Source organism: Urocampus carinirostris, chromosome 12 (genome assembly GCF_059441175.1).
Source record: "Urocampus carinirostris isolate Australia breed hairy pipefish chromosome 12, RoL_Ucar_1.0, whole genome shotgun sequence".
Lineage (NCBI taxonomy): Eukaryota > Metazoa > Chordata > Actinopteri > Syngnathiformes > Syngnathidae > Urocampus > Urocampus carinirostris.
This window is the reverse complement of record NC_142360.1, coordinates 20,587,385-20,613,770: the sequence shown is the minus strand read 5'-3', so window position 1 is coordinate 20,613,770 and position 26,386 is coordinate 20,587,385. Positions and strand designations below refer to the sequence as shown.

General features: G+C 42.0%; 1 protein-coding gene across 1 annotated transcript; it reads left to right on the top strand.

Moving 5' to 3' along the window:
• Positions 1–5,508: 5,508 nt before the first annotated feature.
• Positions 5,509–7,744, top strand: fam43a (family with sequence similarity 43 member A). Its single transcript, XM_088350272.1, has 2 exons — positions 5,509–5,560; positions 5,664–7,744. Exon 2 carries the CDS (start codon positions 5,696–5,698, stop codon positions 6,722–6,724), a length of 1,029 nt encoding a protein of 342 aa, XP_088206398.1. The 5' UTR covers positions 5,509–5,560; positions 5,664–5,695; the 3' UTR covers positions 6,725–7,744.
• Positions 7,745–26,386: the final 18,642 nt, after the last annotated feature.

Below are 26,386 nucleotides of genomic sequence, written 5' to 3'. Positions count from 1 at the left end.
AATTGGTATTTTTTTTTTTCGTTAAATAAGTCAGTGTTTTATGAAATGTATTCTTTGAAATAAGCAATTAATATAAAATTAAACAAAACAGATATTATTATCTTTGATTGAATGTTTAAAAATGTTATTATTGAAGACAATATTTAATACACTTGTGGGACGTTCCAAATATGTGTCCAACTACTATATATATTCCGAAATGAAACAAAAAGACACACGTTTTGTTCCGCTTGATTAGGCGACAAATACTGTATTGATTGTTCAGTACAAGTAAACAAATAAAACAATTAGTTGTTTAATTTGAAAATAAAACGTTTTTTGCTACTACAATCCGCCGTTCGAACATGCAATTAAAATTGTATTACTCAGATTATTTAATACCTGGTTTCTAATAATGAAATAAAATTATCTGCATTTATATAGCGCTTTTCAAGTCAATGACTTCCCAAAGCGCTTTACATTGTGCTTCACATTTTCCAATAGCGGCCGTGATATGTGCAGCCATGTAAGGCGCTAACCTGGTAATTGGGGGTTCAGTGTCTTACCCAAGGACACTTCGACATGTAACACGAACAAGCCGGGATTCGATCCCTTAAGACGATCGCTCTACCTCCTGAGCTATTGCCGCCCCCAATAATAAGTCTCTCTGTCTGTCTGTCTGTCTGTCTGTCTGTCTGTCTGTCTGTCTGTCTGTCTGTCTGTCTGTCTGTCTGTCTATCTACCCTGGTCATATCCCTCGAGAGGGGTGATCGACAGCAAGACAAACACATACACAAAAACAAAGAAAAGAAATAAGGAAAAAAGTAACAAAAACACTCAAAAAGAAGACATTTTCAAGGCTCCATCAAGGGGGCGCGGGCGCATTTTACTTCGGGAACTTTCTTTTTAACTCTCTCAGAATAATGTGCAATTGCATCTCCACTACCCTAAGGCGAGGTGGCATTCTCATTGATGATGTTTTGCTTCCATTTAGCCTCCATGCAGTGCATTAAGCACGGAATATAAGCATTGCGTATGATGTGTAGAATCAAAGTGTAATAGACAATCAAGGGACCCCTTGAAAGAAATATTTAATTCGGATGCGGAGACAGGCAAAGAGAGATGGGGTGAAAAGACCAACAAAAGTCTCCTCCCATAAGCTAAGAATTGTACATAGCACTTCACTGTGACCACGGATGAAAACGGGCCAAGAGTGGGGTGCTTGCTATGTTAAAGATGTTGGCAGCGGACAGGACAAAGCCAAATAAGTTAAGCTATCAATTACAGACATGACAACAAAATGGTGTTTTTTTCTGCGAAAATGTGCCCAAATGCGTCAAAATTGCTGGACAAAGGTGATGTGTTGTCCCCAATAAGGCACAATCAATATTTTGTCCCCGCAAATATTAAAAGTTATAATAGATGGGGTGGGGGATGTGGTAGGGGACACGAGAGGATTTCTTCTTCCGAAAGGGGGCCTGGCGGAAAATAATTGAGAAGCACTGATTTATGTATTATTTAGCACTTCTCAATGGCAAAAAAAATAGGACAAAAACCTATTGATTTGAAAACTAAGCAAAAACACACACACTATCTCATTAACGTGCATTTTAAAAAAACGTGTAGGTCAAGAAATTTGCATTTATTTAACATAGCTCCCTAGAGGGAGCTGACCTAATTATCTAACATCTTGCTGCTACGGCTAACCCCCAAAACATAAAAACCTCACAAAAGGTTGGGCAAAAAATGAGAAGAAAAACTTTGTTTTTTGATGTCTTTGAGTCTGCATGAATTATATTCTTCCTTGTGTTATAAATAATATAAATGCAGACATCTTCAATAAAAAGCAATGCAATATATTGAGTCCATGTTTAAACACTAAGTTTGATTATTAGTTTTTCTTAGCATTACTGTTAGTTGTTTCTGTGAAATATTTTCATAATATTATGATTATTACGGGCAGCACGGCGGCGCAGTGGTTAGCGCTTGTGCGGCACAGTTCATGTCATGGGAACCTGTCGTGGGTTCAAATCCAGCTCCAGACTTCCTGTGCGGAGTTTGTATGTTCTCCCCGTGCTTGCGTGGGTTTCCTCCGGGCACTCCGGTTTCCTCCCACATTCCAAAAACATGCATTTCAGGTGGATTGGCCGGTCTAAATTGTCCCTAGGTGTGAATGAGCGAGCGAGTGAGTTGTCTGTCCCCGTGTGCCCTGCGATTGGCTGGCAACCAGTTCAGGGTCTCCCCTGCTCACTGCCTGGAGATGGCTGGAATGGGCTCCAGCCCCCCCCCCCCGCGACCCTAATGAGGATAAGCGGTACGGCTAATGAGATGAGATGAGATGATTATTACGGTAGTATTTTGCATTATTGCTGTAGTGTTTTTGAAGTACTACTGCAGATGTATTTTTGTAGTATTTCTCTCGTAGTATTTTTATGGTATTCATTAAGTATTAGTTCCGCTGCAGTTATTCTCAAGTATAATACAACTAGAGAATTATTTTTGTTGTATTTCTTTAGTACTTTTTTCGTTTCAGGATGGAAGCAAAAACTATATATCAGGTCCCTGTTTTTAAGCGGGCAGCACGGCGGCGTAGTGGTTAGCGTTTGTGAGGCACAGTTCTGAGGTCATGAGATCGAACCTCCTGTGTGGAGTTTGCATGTTCTCCCCGTGCTTGCGTGGGGTTCCTCCGGGCACTCCGGTTTCCTCCCACATTCCAGAAAAATGCATGTCAGGTTTATTGGCTGTTCCAAATAGTCCCTCGATGGGATTGAGCGAGTGCGTTGTCTGTCTCTGTGTGCCCAGCAACTAGCTGGCAACCAGTTCGGGCACTAAATTTTATATTTAGTCTTGTAGAAATGTTGTAGTATTTCTGCAGTAGTATGTGTGTAGTAATTATTTAGGATTATTTCTGTAGTAGTTTTGCTTTAGTATAGTACCACTTTGCAAGTAGTTTCGTGGTATTTCTGTAGTATTCTTTATATCAGAACGAAGCAAAGTAAGATATCAGGTTCCTGTTTAAGTAATAAATTTAGTATTTATTTTTAGTAGCCAGTAACTGGCTGTTAAAACAGTAGGATTTCTGTAGTATTATTTGGGTATTAGTTTTTCAGTAGTATAGTATTACTGTAGTAGTATTTTTGTAGTATTTCGCTGATTTATTTTTCTTTCAGGGTCGAAGCAAATTCATAGATTAGGTCACTTAAGGGTCTGCTCCCTTTCTTATCTAAACTTTGTACTCAATTCTTATACCCTTTGCCGGCCATGTCCAAAGTCTGGCCTGGGGGCCAGTTACAGCCCGTGCTAAAAATGTTACTGGCCGGCGGCCTGTGTCCTAAAATTGAGAATATTTGGCCCGCCAATCATGTTGACAGTTTAAAATAAATTTGTACCAAAAAAAGAAATACATCACAATTTCAGCAGGTGATAGCAGTATTGAGTATCCATTAAGTCACCTTGCCCTCGGCTTTCTGTAAGAATTTTAGCCCACCCCATTTTACAACATGTCGAATGTAAATAAAATGAGGAAAGTTGACTGTGAGGGCCGCCACTTCCAGGACAAGTGGAAATTGCAGTATTTTATAACAGAAATCCGAAAAAAACTGTGTCTGCCTAATTACCCAAATGTGGCTTTTTAAAAATAATGTAATACCAATAGGCACTGCCATACAAGAATGCTGACTACAAAATAAGGTAACTGGAAACGAATGCTGTGAAAAGGTGAAGCAACTGGAAGCTGTTTTAACGGCACAGCAGCTTTTTTCTTGAGACCCTGCAGGTCAAATAAAAATTCTACAAAGAAGAGTTACGAGGATACGCTGATTGCAAATCACTGCAGACCTTCCATGGAGGTTGAATTTATTAAAGACTGTTCAAAGAATGCAGAGTTGAATAGTCGATCCTCATACATTTTCAACTGACCAAATCTGGCCCACTTTCTCAAAAGTTTGGACACCCCTGCTCTATGCTAAATGCATGGCATGGATCTTAGATGTAAAGAAAACACTGCCAATGAGAGTGCCACTTCTCCCTCGTGAGGTGGACGTGCTATTGCACTTGATTCTTTGTAAAGTTAAAAAAATAAAAATTCCCAAGGTCAAAAACGCCCGCGGCCAACTTGACGAAGCCTAACACCCTGCCAGGGGGGGTTGCCAGGGGTGTGACCTGGGGGGTGCAGAAGGGTGCAATGCCCACACGTGGACACACCTCTGTCCTTAATCACAAGGAGTCTCAAAGGGCTGCACAGACCACAGATTATTGCAAACCAAAGATTATTACACCATCCCCTGATCTAAAACCTACACGAGGGCAAGGAAAAACTCAAAAACCTCAACATGAGGAAAATTAAGAAACCCTGAGGAGGGACCGCACATAAGGCAATCCCACTTCCACAATGACCAGGCTACAACGGATGTGGCAGTAACAAATAACAGAGATATTGTCAACATTCATAAGAGAAACAAAACAATAAAAGACAAAAAGGCAGAAGAGACTAAAAAGAAGCACACAAGCAGGAAAATAATATGAAGAAGTGGAAAAATAAAGCAAAAAAAAAACATTTGAAAAGTAGTAAAAAAATTAATGAAGAAAAAGACAAAAAAAATACAAAATAAGGAAACAAACTGGAAAAAAATAAGTAAAAAGTGAGGGGGGACGAATTGGAGGAAGAAAAAAAATGTAGGAAAAAGGACAATGCAATATTCTGCACAAAATAAGTTAATATGTTTTCTAAAAATCTATTATTCTGCTAAATTATACTACCATTAATTTCCTCACACTGCCTTGAACATTTCCCTCATTTTTTCATACTAAGCAACTTTAACCTGCAAAATATCTATCAAAAATTACTTTCAGGCCATGCAACGACACGCTAGTTGAGAACCATTGTTGTTCACGGACAGGGTTGTGTAGGGTTACTTTAACTTGATTACTTTCAATTACTTTTGGATTACTCCAATACCAAATATGCTAATAAAAGACAAAAGAAACTAAATATGAATAAAATTATGACTCACAACACGTGGTAAGCTTTCTCTCCTGGCTTTGATCCCTTTGATCTCCGGCAAAACTGACAAAATGTGACAGAAACAAAATGAAAATAAATCCAAACAGCTTGCCAACATCATTTTTGCCGTTCCATATATTCCGTTACTTCCAAGCTTGCACAAAATTTAGTAATTTTATTCATATTTAGTTTCTTTTGTCTTTTCTTAGCATATTTGGTATTAGAGTAATCCAGAAGTAATTGAAAGTAATCAAGTTAAAGTAACCCTACCCAACCCTGTTTACGGAATAGTATTTGGTTCATTATAATTGCAAAATTCATGCTGCCAAGAAGTGCACTTCAGAGTGCAGTTGTCGTAAACAAACAGCAGACGGCGTAATGGATAGACGAGCGTCCGTCCCTCTGTTGCCTCCTGAGGCTTTCGTCTAAGAGCATCATCAGTTGGTTCGCTCCAACCCCTATGATAGCAAAATGGTTCGTTCCAGTATAAATCCTTCGGATCCCGGTGAACGAAGCTTTACTTGACAACTTGACTCCCCACGTGCAGCGATGGACTGCTTTAGAGGAAGGACTTATGAAGTACGGCGTCTCGTAGACTAGGAGTAGAAAACTCGTAGAGGAAGCATTTACTACATATTAGAAGTGCTTTATAAAAACAAGTTCACTTTTCCTTCTCTCTCAGTCGGGGTGCTCCTCGCTACGAACGACTCTAAAATGCTTCCCTGGAAGAAGAACAAGTTCGACTTGATCGAGGAAGACAAACAGTCCAAGCAGAAGGGTTATGCGGTGAGTCTCAACTATTCGGCGCTCACCTCTTTCGCCAAATCCTGCCCCGAAAGCGCCCTCAACCGAGTGGGCAACATGTTTAAATCCAAGAGGAAAAAGGTCAAAATCACCAGCGACGACCCCACCTACACGGTGCTCTACCTGGGCAACGCCACCACCATCCAGTCCAAGGGGGACGGCTGCACCGATGTGGCGGTCAGCAAGATCTGGACCAAGAGCGATCTTGGCAAGAACGGCACCAAAATGCGGCTCACCGTCAGCTCCCAAGGCATCCGGATGGTGCACGTGGACGACAAAGCAAGACGACCGGGACACTTGTACCTACTACACCGGATAACCTACTGCGTGGCGGACCCCAGACTCCCCAAAGTCTTCGCCTGGATTTACCGTCACGAGATGAAACACAAGGCGGTGATGCTCCGCTGCCACGCCGTGCTCGTCTCCAAACCCGAAAAAGCCAAAGCCATGGCGCTGCTGCTTTACCAGACCTCCGCTACGGCTCTTGCAGAGTTCAAACGCCTGAAACGAAGGGACGACGCCCGGCATCAGCAGCAGCAGCTTATTGGGGAGCAAACCATCCCACTGGCGCCCCTACGGAAGCTCCTGAACGGGCAGTGTTATTACAAACCGCCGGTGGAGCGTAGCCGAAGCGCGCCCAAGTTGGGCTCCATCACTGAGGACTTGCTGGGAGAGGAGGAGGAGGAGAGGGCCATGCACTTTGAATGCGATGACGTTTTGGACACGGAGCGATGCTCGATTGATGGGAAACCAGAGCTGACCCAGATTATTAACGATTTGGGCGAGATGAGCATCGGAAACGACGTGCAGACGCTGAAAGCCGACCTTAAAGTGACCAGGCTGCTGTCTGGGGAGAGCACCGGGAGCGAATCGTCGATCGAGAGCTCCCACGAACTCCACGCACTCACCAATGGCTTGGAGTCCATACAAGTGCAGTGACTTCTTTGAATGTGTACCTCTGCAGCAACGTGAGAAGTTGTTTTAAACAAAGCTGCCAAATACTGGACTCTTTTTGCCTCATGGTTTGTTTACCCAAGTTTTCATATGAAGAAAACATGCTCACTAGGATATCAATGTTATGTTAATTTTATTTTATTGAATTAAGGAGGACTCTTGGTTTGTGCAGGCTGAGGGCGTAGTTTTGGTCTTAGTATTAGTGGGGATGTAGCACATTTTTTTAAAGGTGCTTAGTTTGAGATGCCCTGCTTTTTTTCACCGCACCGATCTGCTTTTACCTAAATTTTAGCATAGCTGTTCGGAGTGGTCACATTAGGAGAGTTAATGGGGTAGGGGGGGCTGTGCTGGAGAGTGATGTTATGCCCTAACCCTGCAGGCTTTGCCTTTTGTTTCTATTTGTTAGTATTGCATGAAAATGGTGAAAGTAAGAAAAGGCTTGCTTCAAATACAGTCCAGACGCTAACATAAACCCCAAGAAAGATGAAAAAAGAATTGTATTCGAAGTTTACGTACTTACACTTGCATCATGAACGAGCTGGCATGGGCTGACATAAGACAGGAAATGGCGGCAGCGAGTAAAAAAGCTCTAAATTAAGTACAGCTCCTCTAAGTGATCACACTTAAAATTGGGACAAAAATGTGATTTCTCAATATTGGTGGGGACATGCTCATGCTGAAACTACGCCCTTGGTACAGGTCCATGCTGACGTGCAAAATATAACGGGATAGTAGTATGTGTTTTTTTTTCACACACCCCTTAGTGAAACCAACTTTTTTTTTTATTTGCATTTTTGTTTATTTTTTGCACTCTCTTGGACTGGAGTCGAGTATCACATTGATGACGTGTTTTTTTTTATGTTGTCATAAGGTTCATATTTTTGCTGTGCAAAATAAAAACACATTTTATGTCAGAAGTTTTGAACTATTCATATGTATTTTTCTAAATAACACAAAAATGGTTTGTTCTGTGAACTTCATGAATAAAAAAAGAAGTGATAAAGTGTGTTGAGTCATGAGTTTTGTATAAAAGTGTGTGATTTTTGTTGCTTGTTTCATATTTGCATTCAGTTAGGGCAGGTTTAATTTAAGTAAAGTGAAGTCATGTTTATCTGTATAGCCCTTAATAACAAGAAGTCTCAATGGGCTGGACAGACCATTGCAAACTACTGACTATTATTGCACCATCCCCTGATCTAAAACCTACATGAGGGCAAGGAAAAACCCAAAAACCTCAACATGAAAATGAAGAAACCTTGAGAAGGGGTCACAGGCTGCAAACGGATGTTGCAATAACAAATAATACACAGACATTGTCAACATGAAATATAGGTGATTCATAAGCTATAGAATTTAGTGCAAAGGGGGTGTAAAAACAAATTCAAAGTTATTAAACTCGCCTGCACTACCGCTTTACACCTTCGACTACTGCTTTTCTCCCCTTAAAAACGCCTTACAATTTAAAAAAAAAATTCAGCCTTTTCAAATGTAAATGACGACAAAAATCTGTGCTCAAGAATAGTATTTTAGTCTAGGGCTGCTTTATCTTGAAACAAAACTAAGTCTTTGTGCGTGAATAAACTGCTCCAACAATCACATTCGATTTCTATTCTGGTAAAGGTTCGCCATTTCCAGTTTTAAACAAGCGCATCTAGTTTTCTTTTAATATTCAGGCGACGGATTGCATATAGCGTGTACAAATCGAGTGCACGATACAGGCATTAGAAAATATCACCTTTAGGAGAAATTTACCGTTTTGAATTAAAAAAGGCTGATCTACTAACTAGATTTCCCAGTGTGAATCGTGCGTTTGAAGTCATGCATTTGAACTTGAATTGGTATAGTTTGCGCGGGCAGGAGTACTTTATTTATTGGTTTGTAATGTGCATTCAATTTTAGCATATCATACTCTTTTATTCATGGTACCAGAGACAAATGTTAAAAGTTGTCCTGAAAGATGTAAATAAACGCAAAAAAAGCACGACACGGGGAAAGTACTATTTGGTATTTCTGATGATGAATCGGACTTTGAAGGACATGAAATAAATTCTTGTTCAATTCTATGTTGATATTGTGATCATAGTTGTCAATAAATATTTCAAAACATGCCTACATGTATTCAAGAATGTTAGTCACTTTCAATCCTTAGTCTGAGCTGAGAAAACATCAAACAAAATTCTATACCAATTTTTAACAAAAGATTTGAGGTGAGCGCTGTACACAGTTACATATGCTATTTCCTCCAATCCTCCTCACTTTTTTAAGCCATGTTCCATTTTCATGCCTGACAATAACAACTTCCGCTTTTCAGTGTCAAAAAAGGCTGGCACGTATGAAATACTTGCACAAGATGTTACTGCATACTAAATTAGAACTCCCTTCAATGGAACAGTTTGTGTCCCCCACCTCAATGGCTGTCATGCCACTGAGGTTCCATTCATTTTCAGTTGCCTTGGGGCAAAAACAGAGCGAACGTAGTTACAAACATCTCATGGTCTTCACGACGACCATTTGCCATTGTTTTATTGTGTGGCGTTCATGAGTCACATGATCATTTGCCCATAATATGGTCTCTTGAGTGCGACTTATCCCCAACCGAGAAAAAAAACAAGTGACTTGTGACCAGCAAGTTTGAAATATCCTATGCCCCAGTTGCCCCTCATTAGGCTCAGTGATATAACAGCTCAGCCCAAAGGCGTGTTTCTATCGATGTATTGATACGCGTGTCACTGTGCAGAAGAGCACAGATAGACGAGAAGCAGACACCAAAGAGGGGAAAATACTGTCTACATGGAGACCTTTATTTTGGGAGGACAGCTGATACAATCCCATTAGCCGCGCTAGGATAAAGCTGCAAACAATACACTCCCTCTCTATGGGTGAAGGTTAAAAAAAGAGGGGATTTTGCATTCAAGTGAGTGGCTTAGTAACGACACAAAAAGGTAGTTCAAAGACATGAGTATTACCTTTTATTCATCTTTTAATCATCATAGACTTCAAATGCTCAAAATGCATTGTGCAAGTCACATTTATGTGTATAGCCCTTAATCACAAGATGTCTCAAAGGACTACACAGGTTACAATTACATCATTCCCTGATCTGAAACCAACATGCGGGCAAGGAAAAACTCAAAACCTCAGCACGAGCTAAATAAGAAAAGGTGGCTCACAAGAGGTAATCCCCTTCGAGGATGACACTGTGTGTACACTGAAAAACAACAGCGACCATATGACGAAGGTGCTGTATATGAGTCAGATCAGGAGGCTTCTCCTGCTACTGGTAGCCATAGAAACTAGTACTATAGGTTTCATTTAGCAGACTGTACTAAATCAGACAGTAAATGAAACAACTTTAAAAAAAGTTTTTATTTAGCACATTAAATTATCATTATCTTCACTTTGTGTCAAGAACCGGAACTGGAGGAGGACCCAGATGCATGACGTTTCTCACACAAGCTTTATTTTACGGGAAATGGGGCAGTCAATAACCTAACGCCAGTGATTCGGCGATCGTTGCACAGAAGATGTAAGGCAGCAGTCTGGCGTGGAATGACAGGAAGCCAGAGGCCGACAAGATCGATACCAATTGCACGAGCAGATATCGGACAGATGGGGTCGATACCGGACAGGACGGGACAGACAGGATTGATATCACTCACTGGAGATCGATATCAAACAGAAAACGAAACTGGAGATCAATATTACAAAATAGCCGAGCAGATAGACGGGAATGATACCGGACAGGAAACACAAGCAGTAAACCAGACAGAGTCAAAACCCTCGTCTTACGGGTACAGAGGTTCGTTGCCAAACTGACAAAGCGTGAGTGAGAGCACTGAGCTTAAATAGGAGGGAAGCCAATCACTCAACAAGCCGCAGCTGGCGCCAAACGGGCAGGGCCAATTGGGCGCCATGGCCAACTGTGACACTGTGATTAAAGTGGATCTTTAAAAGGTAAAAATAAAAAATGCATAAACATGAGTTGTGACACAGTTTTAGAAATAACCTGACCTTTTTTGCATTTTGCCTCGTTAACCACATCAAATGTCTTTTTTTCTTTCAGTTTATGCTGCTAAAAATTGCTTCCATTGAACTACAAGGGCAAAAGCTGGATGTGACACCAAATGAGACACTAAAGTAATCCCTCGGTTCATCGCGGTTAATGAGGACCAAAATCCCCGCGAAAAGTGACAATCCGTAAGTAGACGCCCCTTCATAAAAACTCATAAGGGTCAAACTTACCACAAGATAACGTCTTTACTGACTTAGAGTATACGACTACAGTATAACAAAATAACAACTATAGGTATACAAAAAAAAAACACAGAACAGAGATTTGTAGTTGAATGAATAGTCTTTATTGCCATTACACAACAGTGCAACAAAATTGCAGGGCTACACCTTTTCAGTGCAAAAAAGCGTCCGGCTAGCTGCTCGCTAGCATTGGGTATCCCCCAATTGAGCCAGGTCTCGGCAACGATTCAAATACAACTGTCCCGAATGGAGTGGTTCCCAAAAAGCAGTACTGCCCGGTTATGTGTTTCAAGGGTAAGGGTGGCGTTGGTGCGATACAGGCCTGACAGGGGTGGCTTAAAAGAGTTTTTAGCCAGATGTGCAGCCTGGCTATTAACTTCTCCCTGACGCCACCTGAGTTGCGATAATAATGCACCCGCTGATGATTTCCATTTTTTTGCCCTCTTCTGACTTTCCTCAGAGTCCAATTTAATTAATTAATTTTCAATTTAATGTAACGAGCCACTTAAAGCTATCTGGCGCCATGCTACCTAATTTGTTTTGCCTGCCTCGCTGTTTGACTGACAGCATACACCAGCCAATCACAGTCATGCACACTGACAGTAACGCACTCTCAACTGACAAAGCTCTCCATAACCTGCCCCATGTGATAGCATTTGCTGTCTGCTGCAGAACACAATGCATAATGCATTGATACCAATGACAATAAACAAAACTCAATTCAAAATCCACGAAGTGAACCAGCAATAACCGAAGCACGAAGTAGCGAGGGGACTCTGTATTTGTCGCTCTACGTGCCGCTGGACATACTTCTAGGTAAACACGTTTTCCTTGACCTACTTTTTCAAAGCAGCTACAAAACCCCACAAAACTCTAAAATGTTTTTGCCCAGGCCTTGCTGAATAAAGGTCATATACGCATTGTGTGAATCTACCCAAACACTATGATTGTGTTTGCGATCAAAATTGCTTTTCAAACATCCAAATGTGGCAATGGCGTGAACTGCCTCAATGATAAGAGAGTCCTTTCAGGTTTACTTGTTAAACAAACTCAAATCTGTTTGCTCTACTTACAATCTGGCACTGAAGCACAAATAGAAGGCTTCCATTCTACAAGATGGCGCTAATCAAATATACATATAATTCACTAGCTGGATCAACTTGTGATTGTTTTGGCAGTCAGTAGTCTACAAAGTAAAACAAGGTGGAAATTCAAGAATGGAGCTTATCATACATCGTTTGTGCAATTAAATGTTTGTTATTTCGGTCATCATGATATTGAAGGTGGACAGACTTTTTTTTCCTATTGCGTGTTCGAAGAAAAATCTAGGTCGCGAGTTTTAGTACATTGCTCTGATCAGATGTAAAATTCTCAAAACTACTTGTTCATTCCTCACAACAGTGTGTCACTAGTGCACATCCAAAAATCATCTACTCATTACTAATTTGCTGCAAATATTTTTTGCGCATCCATGCAAATGGTTTGATATCATTCTCCACTGTTTCCTACAATATTAGCTGCATCTGTCATGTTGCTCACAATGGATATAATGGGTCTCTATTGAATCATCTCACCACCCGCAACACCTAGTCATTAGTTCGTTGCATACTTCTTTACATGCAAAATAGTTGAACATATTAGCAGAATATGTCAACATTCCTAATCGTTTTCAATACTTATTTTTTAAATCAGTCTTAAATTTGTAATACGCTACCAGGCGAATCTCTTTCTGATGCGTAACGTTAACCACAAGTTTATTGGGAGAAAGAGAAAGGGAAGCGCCTGCGATCCGGTGCTCGCTGTACGCGGGAAGCAAGCTGTCACAGAATCAGATCGTGTTCCAAATACGGAAGTGGATCCTCCGGAGCGAGAAATATTGATGTTGAGGACGGAAAAAACAGGTCGTAAGCCTGGACGGGAAAGCAAACGTGGTCGGGGTCAAAAAAACTGGTCGTAGCCGGAGACAAACAGGGAAATCGGGAACGTACAGGTGGAAAAACGGGTGCAAAAAGCGGGACAGACGGGAGTCAGAGTCGAAGTGCTTGCCTTGTAGGGAACGTACAGGTGGAAAAACGGGTGCAAAAAGCGGGACAGACGGGAGTCAGAGTCGAAGTGCTTGCCTTGTAGAAACAGAGGTTCGCTGACAGACTGACAACAGGCGAGTGAAAGGACTGAGCTAAAAAAGGACGGGGAACTAATCAGGTAGCCCGCAGCGGCTGGCGCCAAATGAGCGGGCACTCGTGATACGAATCAGTCATAATGACAATTAGAAAAATAACGAAAAGATCAACTAATGACCAACTGGTTCTCCGAGATATGTCAAAGGTGCATCCGGTGAACCATCAACTGGCACGTATATAAAGTATATACAGATGTCTAATAATAAAAGGACAAGAATTTGGACGTGGTCAACCCCCAGGGAGAAGAACAGGTGGTGGCGTTGCAGGGAATCGTTTGCAATGAGAATGAGGTTCCTCCCACCATACTCCCAATTCATCTATCCCAGCAGTCGGGAACCTATGGCTTGCGAGGCATATATGTCTCTTTTCATGAGTACATATGGATTGGAAATAAAATAGAACATACGCAAATATCTAATACATTGTTACAGCCAGAGCTGATTGTAACACATGACTTAGTACAAACTTGCCTTGTTCTGTGAATATTTTTAAGAAAGATATTTTCTCACACCAGGGCAGCACGGCGGCGCAGTGGTTAGCGCATGTGCGGCACAGTTCATGTCATGGGAATCTCCTGCGCGGGTTCAAATCCAGCTCCAGACTTCCTGTGCGGAGTTTGTATGTTCTCCCCGTGCTTGCGTGGGTTTCCTCCGGGCACTCTGGTTTCCTCCCACATTCCAAAAACATGCATTTCAGGTAAATTGGCCGGTCCAAATTGTCCCTAGGTGTGAATGAGCGAATGAGTTGTCTGTCCCTGTGTGCCCTGCGATTGACTGGCAACCAGTTCAGGGTGTCCCCTGCCCACTGCCCGATGATTGCTGGGATGGGCTCCAGCACCCCCGCGACCCTACTGAGGATAAGCGGTGCAGCTAATAAGATGAGATGAGATGAGATTTTCTCGCACCTTTTTTTGAAAAATGACCAACAATGAGCCTGCACATTCTTAAGTAACTGCAGGAAAGAGACAAATTTTAAGTAGTATATTTGTATTAAGGCGGGACGGTGAAAGGGTGGTTAACCTGCAGCCCCATGGTGCAGTGGTTCAGGGTTCAAGTCCAGCTACCTCAACCTCTCTGTGCCTGCGTGGGTTTACTCCGGGCACTCCTCCGAAATCCCAAAAATATGCATGTCAGGTTAATTGGCTGGTTCAAATTGTCCCTAGGTGTGAATGAGCGAGTGGATGGTTATATATCTCTGTGTGTCCTACGACTGAAGAGATGGATGGATGGATATTGATATGGGACACAGGCCCTGCAATTATTATTATTTTATGTAAACATCAGCACGCCACAGTGAAATTAAAAGTGCTGAAGAATAACCTTCTCTCTCTCTCTCTATGGTAAAAAAAGCGCTTATTACAATAGAACAAATACAATAAATAAAACTGAATATTCTGGGCTTGTGAGTACTGAACACGACTGTAATGATTGCATACCTGTACTTTCAAAATGGCGGACAATCTTTTATATACCATAGTGGTTGAACATACAAGTAAGTGTAAATTCCCAAGGTACCAGCTTCACATCAGTCCTTTATCGGGACCAGGGATGTCAAACTCAGTTTGGCTCTGGGGCCAGATCCAGACTTTCTGTTAGCTTTATTTTTCAATGTTATGCTTTATCACTCAGCCTACATGAGTAACCTAACCTAAATATAACAATGAAGAACGACATCAGTTCTTTTCTAAACACAAGACTTTTACTCAGAAACAATGGGTGGGGAGGGGGTTTCATTTTTGGTATTGAATTTGTTAACTGGTTTATTTAAAAAGTTGAATTAATGCAGTTTTATACAATACAAAATTGCAAAATATTTGTTGGCCCTGGTGGCTCTTTTGCTCTCCACCAAAAGGTGAACTGCACTCGTGCGGCTGCGATCCGTTATCCCTGATCTCATTTGCTGATAGCAGGGGCTGAAAAAGCAAATGTGTAATGTGTGGTATCTCTTTTTTTTCCATTCCTTGCAACTAAAATGAACAGCACAAGTGCTGCGGCGATCCATTATCCTCGGTTCACTTTTTTTGCAAGTGAGGTCATGTTAAAAACGGGGAATGGGATGCTAAACGGTGGATCATCACCGTTTACTGTTAAGGATTGTTATTTACCCTCAGTTATTTTTGTTTTCTCAGCAACTTTTTGCCAAGACTGTATCACAATATCTAAAATATATAATTGCCATATCAATCAATGTTAGATGCACAGTGCCAAAGGAAAGTATTGGGCCACCAATAAATTTGTGCCATTTTGACAAATTTCAGGCTTCAAACTAAAGCTAAAAAGTAGTAAATATTTTTTAAGAATCTACAACATTTGAGACACAATCGTGAAGTGGATCCAAATTATTACATATACATATTATATACTATATATATATACAAGCAGCATGGCGGCGCAGTGGTTAGCGCTTGTGCGGCACAGTTCATGTCATGGGAACCTGTCGTGGGTTCAAATCCAGCTCCAGATTTCCTGTGCGGGGTTTGTATGTTCTCCCCGTGCTTGCGTGGGTTTCCTCCGGGCACTCCAGTTTCCTCCCACATTCCAAAAACATGCATTTCAGGCGAATTGGCCGGTCCAAATTGTCCCTAGGTGTGAATGAGCGAATGAGTTGTCTGTCCCTGTGTGCCCTGCGATTGACTGAAAACCAGTTCAGGGTGTCCCCTGCCCACTGCCCGATGATTGCTGGGATGGGCTCCAGCACCCCCGCGACCCCAACGAGGATAAGCGGTACGGCTAATGAGATGAGATGAGATATATTTACAACAAAAAACTGAAAAGAAAAAATATTGCCCCCCCCTTGTTCTCCTAGCTCAGCCAACTGGCTCCAAAAGTTCCCTGATGACTTGTGAATTTCCCTTCGGGGATGAATAAAGTATCTATCTATCTATCTATCTATCTATCTATCTATCAATGTTGACCCAAATGACTAACAAAAACATACAGAGTGTATTTGTGTGTCATTGAAAATAACACTGTACATAACATCCCCACTGTCAAACATGGTGGTGGCAGCATCATGCTCTGGGTTGCTTTTCTTTAGCAGTGACTGGGAAGAGCGGTGAGTTGATGGAAGGATGCATTGAGCCAAATACAGGGCATTTCTGGAAGAAACTCTGTTGGCGTTTGCAAGAGATTTTTGCAACCCATTATTTTCAATGTATTATTTGTTAGCATATTATAGAATAAATGGTTGGACACATTGTGTTTCTTTTCATGATTGTGTCTCACATGTTGTAGATTCTTAGAAAAGATTAACGGTTTTCTTTATCTACAATTTTAAAGACTCAAATATGGCAATATGTCAGGAAGTTCTTGGGTGGGAGGGGGTTCGGGGGTGGGGGTTGGATTCTTTTGCACAACACATTAGCTTGCCTTAAGTTCTTCCTCTTTATCATTCATGAGAAGTTTCACTCTTAAATGTGATGACATTGGTGAGATCTGAGTCAGAGTAAGCGAGCTAATGTGCAGGAAAAGTGTCAGAGCACCTTTGAGTCGTGACAAGTTCGTGCACACCCCGAGAACATAATTAGACGTTTGGTAGCGGCTGTCCCCGCAATCTGGTGCCGATGCCGAGCGTGACACTGCCATCCGCATTGACTCAGCGTGTAATTAAAACACAGACTTAATTAAAACGCACCTCTGCTGGAGGTGAGTGCAATGACTCACAAGGTAGAATTAGAAGAGGAATCACCCTCTTTTCTCGACTGCTGATAGCGGGCAGACAGCTTCTTCTGATGAAGCGTTCTTAAAATTGAATTCACAGTGAATTTTCAAGAAAATAGATACCTTACACAAATGTCAAAGTCAAGGCCTGTGGGCCACAATTGGTCGCCAACAAGGTTTTCTACGCCCCCCTTAGACTGTAAAGTTGGCCGTTTTGGATGTACATCTCTCAGAATTCAGTCCAATGAAAATAACTTGTTTTTATATTCTTAAATATAAAAACAATCTTTCTCTCACACACACACACAAACACAAAGTAACGTTTCAATAATGAGTGTAATTACATCTTTTGTGCGTTTATCAATCTTATATTCTTTTATTGTGAAGTCGTGCTCATGCGTGTCCTGTTTTCACTGACGTATAATAAACCATGCCCACCGTTTGGGCTTCCCTTTTTTCAACCAACATGTAGCCTCGTGAGTACTTTGCAGCTGCTATCACGATGTAGTTTTTAACAATATATGTATTTTATCTGCGTAAATACAGCCACCAAGGAGTCTTAATAATGACTATCTTTGACATAGACAATCATGATTTGTTCTTGTATCATACACATAGGCGTACCCAGCCTGTTTTTGGGGCAGCTCAAGCAACAACTAATGGCTCAAATTCAATTGGTTGAATGCTTAAGTTAAAGTCAAAGTCAGCTTTATTCTCAATTCTGCAGCACAGAGAATTGAAATTGCGTTATTCTCAACTCTCAGTGTCCAGATACAAGGGTGGCCAACCCGGTCTTCGAGAGCCACATGTCCTGCATGTGTTTCTCTGCTCCATTAAAAGTGATAGCAATCACCTGGATCATTATCAAGCTCTCACAAAGCTTGCTAACAGCTGAAAATTGGCATTACCTGTGTTGGAGCAGAGAAACCTCCAAACATGCAGCTGTCGAGGACCGGCTTGGCCTAGAAAAACCTCCAAACATGCAGCTCTCGAGGACCGGGTTGGCCTAGATTCTAGAATATAAAAAAAACCCACTATGCTACACTAAGACACACAAGTAGACTTTACGATACATAAATAGACAATGTGGACACATAAGTCATAAAGTGCATAAACAAAAGTTTAAGGAATAAGGAAGCACACACCTGGAAGAGGCAAAACCAGGGAAAAGCATAGAATGGAAGCTGACAGACAATATGGAATTATTCAATAAGTATTGATGGACAAAATATACGGTATATTCACGACAACAAGTTTTGGGCCGTGCGCGAGACTTATATGTGAAATTATTATCACATTATTATATCATTGAGTTTTGCATTTTTATTACCAGTACTGTATATCACTTCACATGTCATTTTCACACTAAACCACAAGAGGGCACTATAGGCCTGTGTTGATAATTTCAACATTGGACCGCGACGTAAAAGCGGAAAGAGGAAGCCGGCGCATCAGCTACCTCCGCTGCACAGTTGTTTATGTCAGGACCAGAACGGAAACAGGACCCAATTGCGTTACGCTCTCACAAGTTTTATTGAAGGTCCGGTGTTCGCTGGACGCTGGAAACAAGTCGCTCTCGTACTCGGATTGTGATCCGAACACGGAAGTGGATCTTCCATTGTGAGCGATGGCTGTGTCTGGGATGGAAAAACTGGTCGGTAGCCGGGACTGGGAGAGCAAGGCGTGGCCAGGGTCAGAAACAAGTCGTAAGCCAGAACGGGAAAGTAGACGTAGGCGGGGACAAAAAGAGGTCGTAAGCCGGGACGGGAGAGCAGACGTGGTCAGGATCAAAACAGGTCGTAGCCGGAGAAAGACGGGAGCAAAAACGGGACAGGTAGGAGTCAGGGTCGAAGAAGCCTTGCCTAGTATACACTGAGGTTCGCAGACGGACAGACCACCGGGGACTGACAGGACTGGGTTCAAATAGTGACAGGGAGCCAATCAGAACCCGCGGTGGTTGGCGCCAAATGAGCGGGCAGAGGTGATGCACATCGGTAATCATGACAGTTTAACGTAAAAAAAATACACAAAGGATGAATATTTCATTGTATTTAATGATTTGGAGAGAAGAATATAGTTTGGTAAGCATGCTCTTTACCTGAACAATTCTTAATTTGTTATATTGTTACTGACGAGCGTGTCACATGCACAAAAGTGTAACGTTAGTATTGGCTGTGGATGGCTGACCCATGTGGCTGAGGCAGGAATATGCAGGCAGAGGTTCTCAGCAAGAGTTTGGTGTTTATAAAAAAAAACAAGACTGAAGTACCAAACAAACAAGTGGGCACTAAACAACTAAGAAAAAAGCATAACAAGAAATGAGGGACAAAAAACAAACTTGACAAAGTACATAACTAGAAACAACGACCAAAACTGGAAGTGGAAAATGCGAGGATCAAAGTTAAAATAAACCAGACAACAAACAAACCTGGCGTGGTGGTGATAACGAACTAAGTATACCAAAATAACTCAAAATCACCCAAAAGTTTGCTGAACAAAAATGTCATTTTAAAGGCTTCATGTGTGTAATAATTGGACGTGCCTGGGTCCAGTTCAAAACACCAGTTGGTGCCCTCCAGTGGTGGGAGGTATGCCAGACCCGAACAAGTATACCGTGTTCTTTAATTTGATTTTCAATTGCCTTTCAAGATGACATGTATATCTTTGGTGTTGTATTTCGTCCCACATTATATGCTGAGTGTGACCTATACATGGCTTTTCTTCCTTAATTGTGCATTTTTTGGCTGGTGTGACTTACACTCTGGAAAATAAGGGAATCAAAATCACATGATTCCGATATTTTATATGCCAGCAGAGATGGCCTTGCAGGTCTTTACGAACCATCACTGTATCATCATTACCTGACACCAAATTGTCTATAAAACATTTAATAACGGCAGTACGGCGGCGCAGTGGTTAGCGCACAGTTTCTAAGGTCTTGGGAACCTCCTGTGTGGGTTCAAATCCAGCTACCGGACTTCCTGTGCGGAGTTTGTATGTTCTCCCCGTGCTTGCGTGGGTTTCCTCCGGGCACTCTGGTTTCCTCCCACATTCCAAAGACATGCGTTTCAGGTGGATTGGCCGGTTCAAATTGTCCCTAGGTGTGTATGAGCGAGCGAGTTGTCTGTCCCTGTGTGCCCTGCGATTGGCTGGCAACCAGTTCAGGGTGTCCCCTGCCCACTGCCCGATGATTGCTGGGATGGGCTCCAGCACCCCCGCGACCCTTAAGCGGTGCAGTTAATGAGATGAGATAATGAGACATTTAATAACCTGTGATTGAGGCAAAGCTTTTTCAAACGGAAATATAATTCCTAACGTACATTTACATACCTTTCTTGTTGTACAGGTGCATCGACTTGTTGAAAAAAAAATGGTCCTTCCTCAAACTGTTCCCATTGAACCGAGGTAAACAATTGTGCTATGTTCACATGTTGAACATGTTGACTTACTGTGGGAAACGGGTGCAGGTGCAAGGGGGCTTCCGCTTCCTTTTACCGTCAAGCGTCCACTTCTATAGATGGCCAGTACACGCTTCTTCCGCTCTCGACATTCTATAAAATGTCCACGTCCGAGAAGTTCTGACAATGTTACGATTTGACAACAGGTTGCAGAACAACACTGGCGTTGGACCGATAACTCTTGTACAGGATGAAATTTTCTGGGGGAAACCTTTCCGTTTATTTCAAAGTCAAAACACACGGGGGAAAGTGATGATGTTCCGAATTCTTGACATTTGTAGGTCACGGATCAGATAGATGAGAACCACAATTGCGTCACGTTGAGAAAGTTTATCTGGTGTCATGTCTAATCTCGTTTTATACAATGTTTCAAAACGTTTATAGTAATTACAATAAAGACAATTAGTTTCAAGTATGGCTGCCGTCTTACTAATTGGGAACCCCAATTGACCATTTTGCCATGCTAGCTTGTCATTGTGGTGCTTTTAGCATTAAACTGTCACTTATTCCACACAATTGAGCCCCAAATCAGATGGTCAGCGGGCAAGTCGTATCATCTCAGTATCTTTCCCCCCTTTTCTACTGTTTCTTTCTAGCCACTCACATTATCAACTTCACTGCTGGCTTAGCTCGCTGTTATTGTTGGCTGCTCCAGCTTTCTTTCAGTGCCACCCACTTTCCATAGCCGAATGTCACCAAGGTCTGTGATTCAGGCTTTTTATACTTTTTTTGCCACTGTTTCCTTCTCCAGCCATTCTTCTTAGCCACTTAACTGCAGGTTATGGATAGCAGTTATTGTTATTGCAAGCTGCTTCCTCTTTACCCTGCAGTGTCACTCACCTTCCACAGGTAGTCGTGCTAATGTCACAGTCGGATTTTTTTTTTTTATTGTTACAGGTCAATTTCCTTCTCTAGCCACTCGTGTTAGCACCTTGGTCGCAGGCTGTGGCGTATAACGGCCTAAAATAATGAGTAAAGCTCCTCCCCAGAAAAACTACCACTCAATCATCCTGGAAGGCGGATTACCTCATGTGCGGTCCCTTCTCAAGGTTGCTTCCTTTTCCTCATGCCGAGGTTTTTGAGTTTTTCTTTGCCCTCATGTCAGTTTTAGATCAGGGGATGATGACCATCTGTGCCCTTTGAGACTCCTTGTGATTATGGGCTAGACAAATAAACACTTGACTTGACTTGACTTTACTTGACTAGGGATGGGGGAAACAGGAGAGAGGGTCTTGGAGTGAAGATAAATTTTGAAGTGGAGATTTGGGACTACCTTCAAGGAAGATGGCTTGATAGATGGAACGAAGAGGAAACTGAGCAACAAGGTTGGCATGGCAGGTCTGCAACACCGGGGCAGAAGAGAAGGTAGAAGGGTCAAACAAGTCCAGGTTCAGTGTGAGAAGCGCAGACAAACAGGTTCCAGGTGTAGACTTTGCAGACGATCTGACAAATGTAGGCTGTAAGGCAGGGCTTTAAATACACATCTTGATTGGCAAGGAATTCAGAACAGCTGGTGGTAAATGAGAACAGACAGGTGGAACAGATCAGGCTGCAGTGACAGTGCAGGCAGGTGATTGGTGCTGGTTACCGGTAGAGAGAGAGCTCATGACATTGTAAGGTACTGCCACGGAGAGAGAAGTTTCTTACTAACACAAGGAGGAAAATTGACAGTTTTTGCATATCCACAATTATGATTGTTATGTGTTAAATGTTGAAAAACGTCTTTAGATATTGTTTTTGGATACAAGTCGACTGCATGCATTCCAGTTGCACTCTGATTTAGTACTTGATTAACTCAGGTTTTTAAAAAACATGATTTAATCTTACTAGTCAATTAGGCCCAATCCCATTCCTCTCACTTGGCCCTGAGAACCCTCCAGTGAGATCCTTCCATAAGAAAGTCCCCTCAGTGAGTGGAGTGCAAAGTGAAGATTGTCCCCTAAGAAATTGGACAGGACTTGCAAGGCTGAACCGTGATTTTCTGCAATTATCCTACTCTACGGTTTGGAGTGTGAAGATTTTTTGTTTTGCGGCTCCCTCGGTAGATTAGTGCACTTCGTAAAGTAGCGATTTAGCAATGTTCATGTTTTAACGCGAAAATGCGATTTTCTATTGCATTTATGTCTTACCAAGATATCTCAATATATTTTGTTGCAAATACATGCGTAGTTGTGGAAAACTACTTACATTTGTGCGGTTCCTTTCCAGCCATGTTTGTTGATATTGAGAATTCGCAAAGCCTTCTGGGTAGTCACTTCGCTCCAAGTGAGGTACCGACCTCCCTCGATCTGAAGTGGTTGTGTCATGGGTTGAGGGCACTTCTCCCCCGGTCTTGAGTATTGGGACACATCCCATTTTCACATGAACGCGCAAAACCGAGTGACTAGGGCAAATAGCGAGTGAAAGTGAGAAGAATGGGACGCAGCCTTACACTCCAGAGAGAGCTTGGTAAAACTGGCTTAGCATGAAACAATACAGTACATACTTTATATTATATTTTATTTTATCTCCGTGCCAGATATACTCATAAAAAGAGCCAAATATGGCTCGCGATCCGTAGGTTCCCGACGCCTGCTTTAACACTACTTAAATGAACATATGCTCCTTATCTCCAAATGTTGAATTCACACAGGTTATTTTACTGTGATCTGAATCATTTCTTGGTTCCTGTCACTGTGGCCCTAATATTCCATAACATGTATTATTTGCACTATCAAATCAGTTCAGTGCCACAGCCGCTGTGATGTTTCAAGCATCGTGACACCTTCCGCACATAACTCTGTGTCACACTTTCTGTATGGCTCTCTCTCCTTACCCTGTGAAGTGCTGTCTGTGTCCAAAGACTCACTTCCCCCAAGCCGGGCCTTGAAACTTTAGATCCGTCCCATTCATTCAGCGGCACGCTTGTTTTCCACTTGCCGCAACACAAAAGCCTTGTCCCCGGAGAGCCATAGATTTCAGCTGGGGTTATTTTGGGCTTTCCGCTTTCAGAGAGGAAATGGAATAATAACCTAGAGGGATAGAGGAATAAATGCAAAATCACTAAGTGACCCCCTCGGACTCTGACTGTCTGGGGATCCTTTCATGGGTCTAATCAGATAACTATCATTGTGCTTTGAGCTTGTTATGCTGTTCAGTAATGGCAGCACGTGAAGGAAGCGGGCACTGCACACCACGCTTCCTTAGTTACCAGCACGTTTGGCCTACTTTAGTTGTGTCAAAATCCTCATGTGTAATTTTCCTGCCATTTCCAATGAAAGGCTTTTGCCTCTATTGTCCGTTAGGATGCAATGCATCTTCAGATCTGTTATATGTCAAAGTTTCTCAACTCATCCAATGGCAGACATTTCTCTCAAATGGGAAGAGCCAGTGCCAGCAAGGTTTGCCATTTTGACTCATTATTGAAGAGATAAAAAAAAAAATGTTCCGTAGCTATATATGCAAAAGACATATCAATAAGAACTTAAACCCTCATTTTTCATAAGGAAAAAAATGTCAGAACCAGAACAAAAGGTAGACCCAAACGCATAAGGTTTCGCAACAAGCTTAATTGCGGAAGCGGAGAAGTCATGCGCAGAAAAACAAACGCCAGCAATTCGACGATCGCTGGGCAAGGGAAGCAGGAAGCCCACGAGACCAGGACGTGGTTGGAATGCAGAAACGAGTGGAATAGCCAACAAGGTGCGATCAGAGAATGGTCGATGTGCAAAAACGTGTCAAGTAGCTGGAGCGGTAGGTCGGAGCGTGGTCGATGGACAGAACGGGTCAAGTAGCCGGAGACGATCGGGAAGTCTTGGACAGACAAGCAGGATACAGGTGAGGACGGGACTGACGGGATCGATACCGGATACAGGATACGGGATAACGGGGCTTGGATCAGGGATTGAAACAAGATACAGGATACCGGACAGACAGGATCGATAACGAGCAGGATACTGGACAGGATACAAGATACGGGGCTTAGATCAGGGATCGATACAGGATACGGAACATGTACATTTCTTACATTTTAAGCCCATGCATGGCGAACTTGATATTGATGCCTTTGGCTATACCAGCATACCCTCCAGTATTCATATTCGATGTAATTCAGTTTTGCACCGAAATGTTTACGTCATGTGCATTTGGATCATGAGACTATTTAAGATGGTCATTAAAAATTTGAGCACCTATTTACTACTGCGACGAAAGAAAATGTGAAGAAATATGAGGCCTGGATTTTGAGACTACAGCACCAGGCAACCATACTGTAGTGTGGAGAATAGTGCAGAATTTCAACACAGACATGTCCTTTTGTGCTGTTGTCATTTGTTGTTGCGCCATTAATGGACCAAATTGCATTTGCTTGTTATTGTTCCTCGAGGATTAAAGGAAACTTCAGTGACCAGACATTGATGCGGATGATACGGAAAGAGAAGAGTAACGTTGTTGATTGATAACTTCTATTGCTGTTAAATTCGGATGAATAAATTGAGGACTTGATTTGCGGGTGAAAAATTAGAAATATTTTGAGTATGTTGTAGATGTTGAATAAAGTACTGTTAAACATCCCATTTATGTATTACTGTATATAAATAATGTGGCAAAAACATGGACCAATTTATCTAAAAGCGGGTGATAACGGTTTATAGACGTTATTGTGGTGTTTTGTTTTTTGAGCGCATGCGTTGTGGAAAAGAGCAGCTCGAGGTTTTCCTTAGTGGCGCCACGAAAAAGAAAGCGCTGTACCATATTTAAAGCAGCAGTATTTAAAATGTCGCTAAACCCAGTGGGTTGTAGTCCAGAATTTACGGCAATTCATTCACTAATAACACAATAATAAAAAGGTAGGTTTACCTGTTTCAATACATTTCAGGCGGCAGCCATTTTGTCACCTTGTTGGCTCTGCAGTTGCTTGAGGCTTAGGAAATCCCCAACTATGAGTTTCAAACTCAGTAAACATGTAAATTGTGATTAGTCAACTGTGACATTATTTCCATGTAACAGCAAGTAATATAATGAATTCCCTCTTAAATTGATAAAAGCTAGTGAAGGATTTTATACATTTGACTATAAAGGATTTTATACGATCGAATACAAATTACATTTAATGCAAAAGATATTCACTGGCTGGGCTGTGGTGTGATGTCAAGGAACCCTAGTAGAAAATGTTGTTTACAGGAACGGCGGAAACGGGACGTAAGGCTGATGAGATAATCAGCACATCCAGACGCAGAAAGGCCCTGATGACGTAGAAACGCTCTGTGTTGTTTTGGTTATTCCAGACATCGCGACACTCTTCTCCGAGATGGTGAAGCTCAGGGGGCTTCATTGGCACGCCCATGGGGGGAGCCGGCACACCATATTGTGGGGAGACGTGGGCCAGTAAGAAGAGAGCTAAAGGACTTCAGAAGAGGACTTCCCAGAGACCCCAACGACACTAATTTGTCTGTTTTCGATGGAGTACACTTAGTTAAATGGTTAATGAAATTAAATCTGCCCCCGTGTGAAAATGTTGGCTTTCTTGTTCATCTTTCCCCTCGAGAAACGAGCGCGCATAAATTGTTGGGTGAATGTAGGTTGTGTTTGGTTAATGGAGTCAGATAACTAATTCGAACAATTTGGTAAACGCTACGTTTTGATTTTTAGTTCCCAACACTAGCTATCTTCGATGCCACCTTTTTTGTGTTGGTACTCATACGATTCCCAATTCTAGGGTTTTTGGTGATGCCTCATAGCAGTAGCACTATTTTGATTCATGAAATTACTTTCGTTTGAAAAATCATATCTTTTTAAAATAACTTTAAATCCCTAAAAAAAACCTTAACTTGCATTTATTCAATAGCAGCTGACCACTTTCATATACAGTAATCCCTCGGTTATCGCGGTTAATGGGGACCGAGACCACCCGCGAAAACTGAAAATCCGCTAAGTAGCGGCGCCCCTTCAAAAATGCTTAAAAAAAACGTATACAGGTATACAGTATACCCCCCCCGCCATTAAACCGAAGTGATCGCTGGCATGATGGCAAGGAGTATTTGGGTGACTCATCCAGAACTCTTCACACTGGAACTGAATGTACCAAAACATGACCCACAAGTGTAGCCATGTCTTATG

What these genes read in the sequence shown, in the direction of transcription:
- fam43a (XM_088350272.1), top strand. Translation starts at nt 5,696, where the DNA reads ATGCTTCCCTGGAAGAAGAACAAGTTCGACTTGATCGAGGAAGACAAA.